Consider the following 1,387-nt stretch of genomic DNA (forward strand, 5'->3'; position numbering starts at 1 on the left):
GGCGCCTGGCAGCAGCAGGCGGAGCAGAGCGTGGCGGAGCGGCAGCTGGTGGCGGCGGCGCAGAGGTGGGTGTGGCGGCCTGGCACTGCCGCTGCTCGTTTGTGTCTGTGTGGTTTATTGCAGCTGATCTGCTGCTGCCGAAGCCAGGCTGACCTTGGCCGCTTGTCGCCTGCTGCAGGCGCATCGCCCGCATCCGCCTCGCCGCAGCGCTGTCCGGCTGGCGCCAGCACAGCGCCGACCTGGCGGCCGCGCGGCAGGCGGCAGCGCAGCGTGGGGCGGCGCGGGGCACCGCCCTGCTGCAGGGCTGCCTGCTGGCCTGGGCTGGCCACGCTGCGCAGCGGGCACGGCAGCAGGCTGGCATGGCGCAGCTGGTGGAGCAGCGCGCGGCCTGGCTCACGCTGAATGTGGCGCACTCCTGGCGCGCCTATGCGCAGCACAGGCGGCAGCGCCGCGCTCAGCTGCACCACGCCGTGCGCAAGCTGGCGGGCGTGTGCCAGCGCCACGCCTTTGCGGCCTGGCGCCAGGAGGCGGCCTGGCGGCGCGCCGAGGCGGCCCGCCTGGCAGCTCTGGAGCGCCGGGTAGCTCGCCGCTCTGCAGCCCTGGGCCTGGCCGCAGCCTTCCGCGGCTGGCGCAGCCACGCGGGCGCCCTGGCGTCGGCGCGGGCCGTGGTGGATGCAAAGGTGGCTGCCGAGGGCGGCGTGGTGCGGCGCCACGTGCTGGCCGCCTGGCGCAGCGCCAGCGAGGCGCAGGCGGCGCGGCACGCCCACATCCTGCGCGTCTGCGTGGCGCGCCGCTGCGCCTCGCTGCAGTCACGGGGCCTGGTCACCTGGCTGCTGTTTGCGCAGGTGAGGTGGCGGCAGGCGGCTGCTGCTGCTGCTGCTGCTGCTGCTGCTGCCGTGCCCATGAGCTGGCGTGGCATGCTTTGCCCCTGCATGGGCCGCTCCTTGTGTACAGCAAGTTACCCCACGCCTCCCCTCCCTGTTTTGCCTGCCCGCCCGCAGCGCCAGGCCCACAACCGTGAGGCGGTGGAGGTGATGGTACACCGCATGGCGCGCCGCCTCATGCACGCCGCGCTGCTGACCTGGCGCCAGGCGGCGCAGGAGCGGCGCGTGCGGCGCATCGCCATGGCACGCTTCATCCAGGTGGGTGGGGGAGGGGGGCAGGCAGGCAGGCGCATATGGGTGTGGGGTATGGTGCGTGGGTTGGTGGTGGGTGGGTGGGTGAATGGGGGACAGGGTAAGCAGGAGATGAGCGTACACACCGGGCCGCTGCCGCTTGTTGTTGTATGTGCCAATGTACGTGCTGATAGGGGCACCCTGCTCCCTCCCTTATCCTCTCCCGCCCCCGCCCCGCAGCGCTGGGACGCGCAGCGCAAGGGCGCCGCGCT

General features: G+C 73.5%; 1 protein-coding gene across 1 annotated transcript in view; it reads left to right on the forward strand.

Moving 5' to 3' along the window:
* The window catches only part of CHLNCDRAFT_138035 (hypothetical protein), a gene marked incomplete at both ends in the record, with an annotated part of 7,510 nt that overhangs the window by 3,960 nt on the left and 2,163 nt on the right, over positions 1-1,387 (forward strand). Inside the window, 3 exons of the mRNA XM_005851204.1 lie at positions 13-65; positions 179-845; positions 1,002-1,142. Coding sequence (XP_005851266.1) covers positions 13-65; positions 179-845; positions 1,002-1,142 — 861 coding nt within the window. The remainder of the gene's footprint in view (positions 1-12; positions 66-178; positions 846-1,001; positions 1,143-1,387) is intronic.

The sequence above is a fragment of the Chlorella variabilis genome (genome assembly GCF_000147415.1).
Source record: "Chlorella variabilis unplaced genomic scaffold CHLNCscaffold_2, whole genome shotgun sequence".
Lineage (NCBI taxonomy): Eukaryota > Viridiplantae > Chlorophyta > Trebouxiophyceae > Chlorellales > Chlorellaceae > Chlorella > Chlorella variabilis.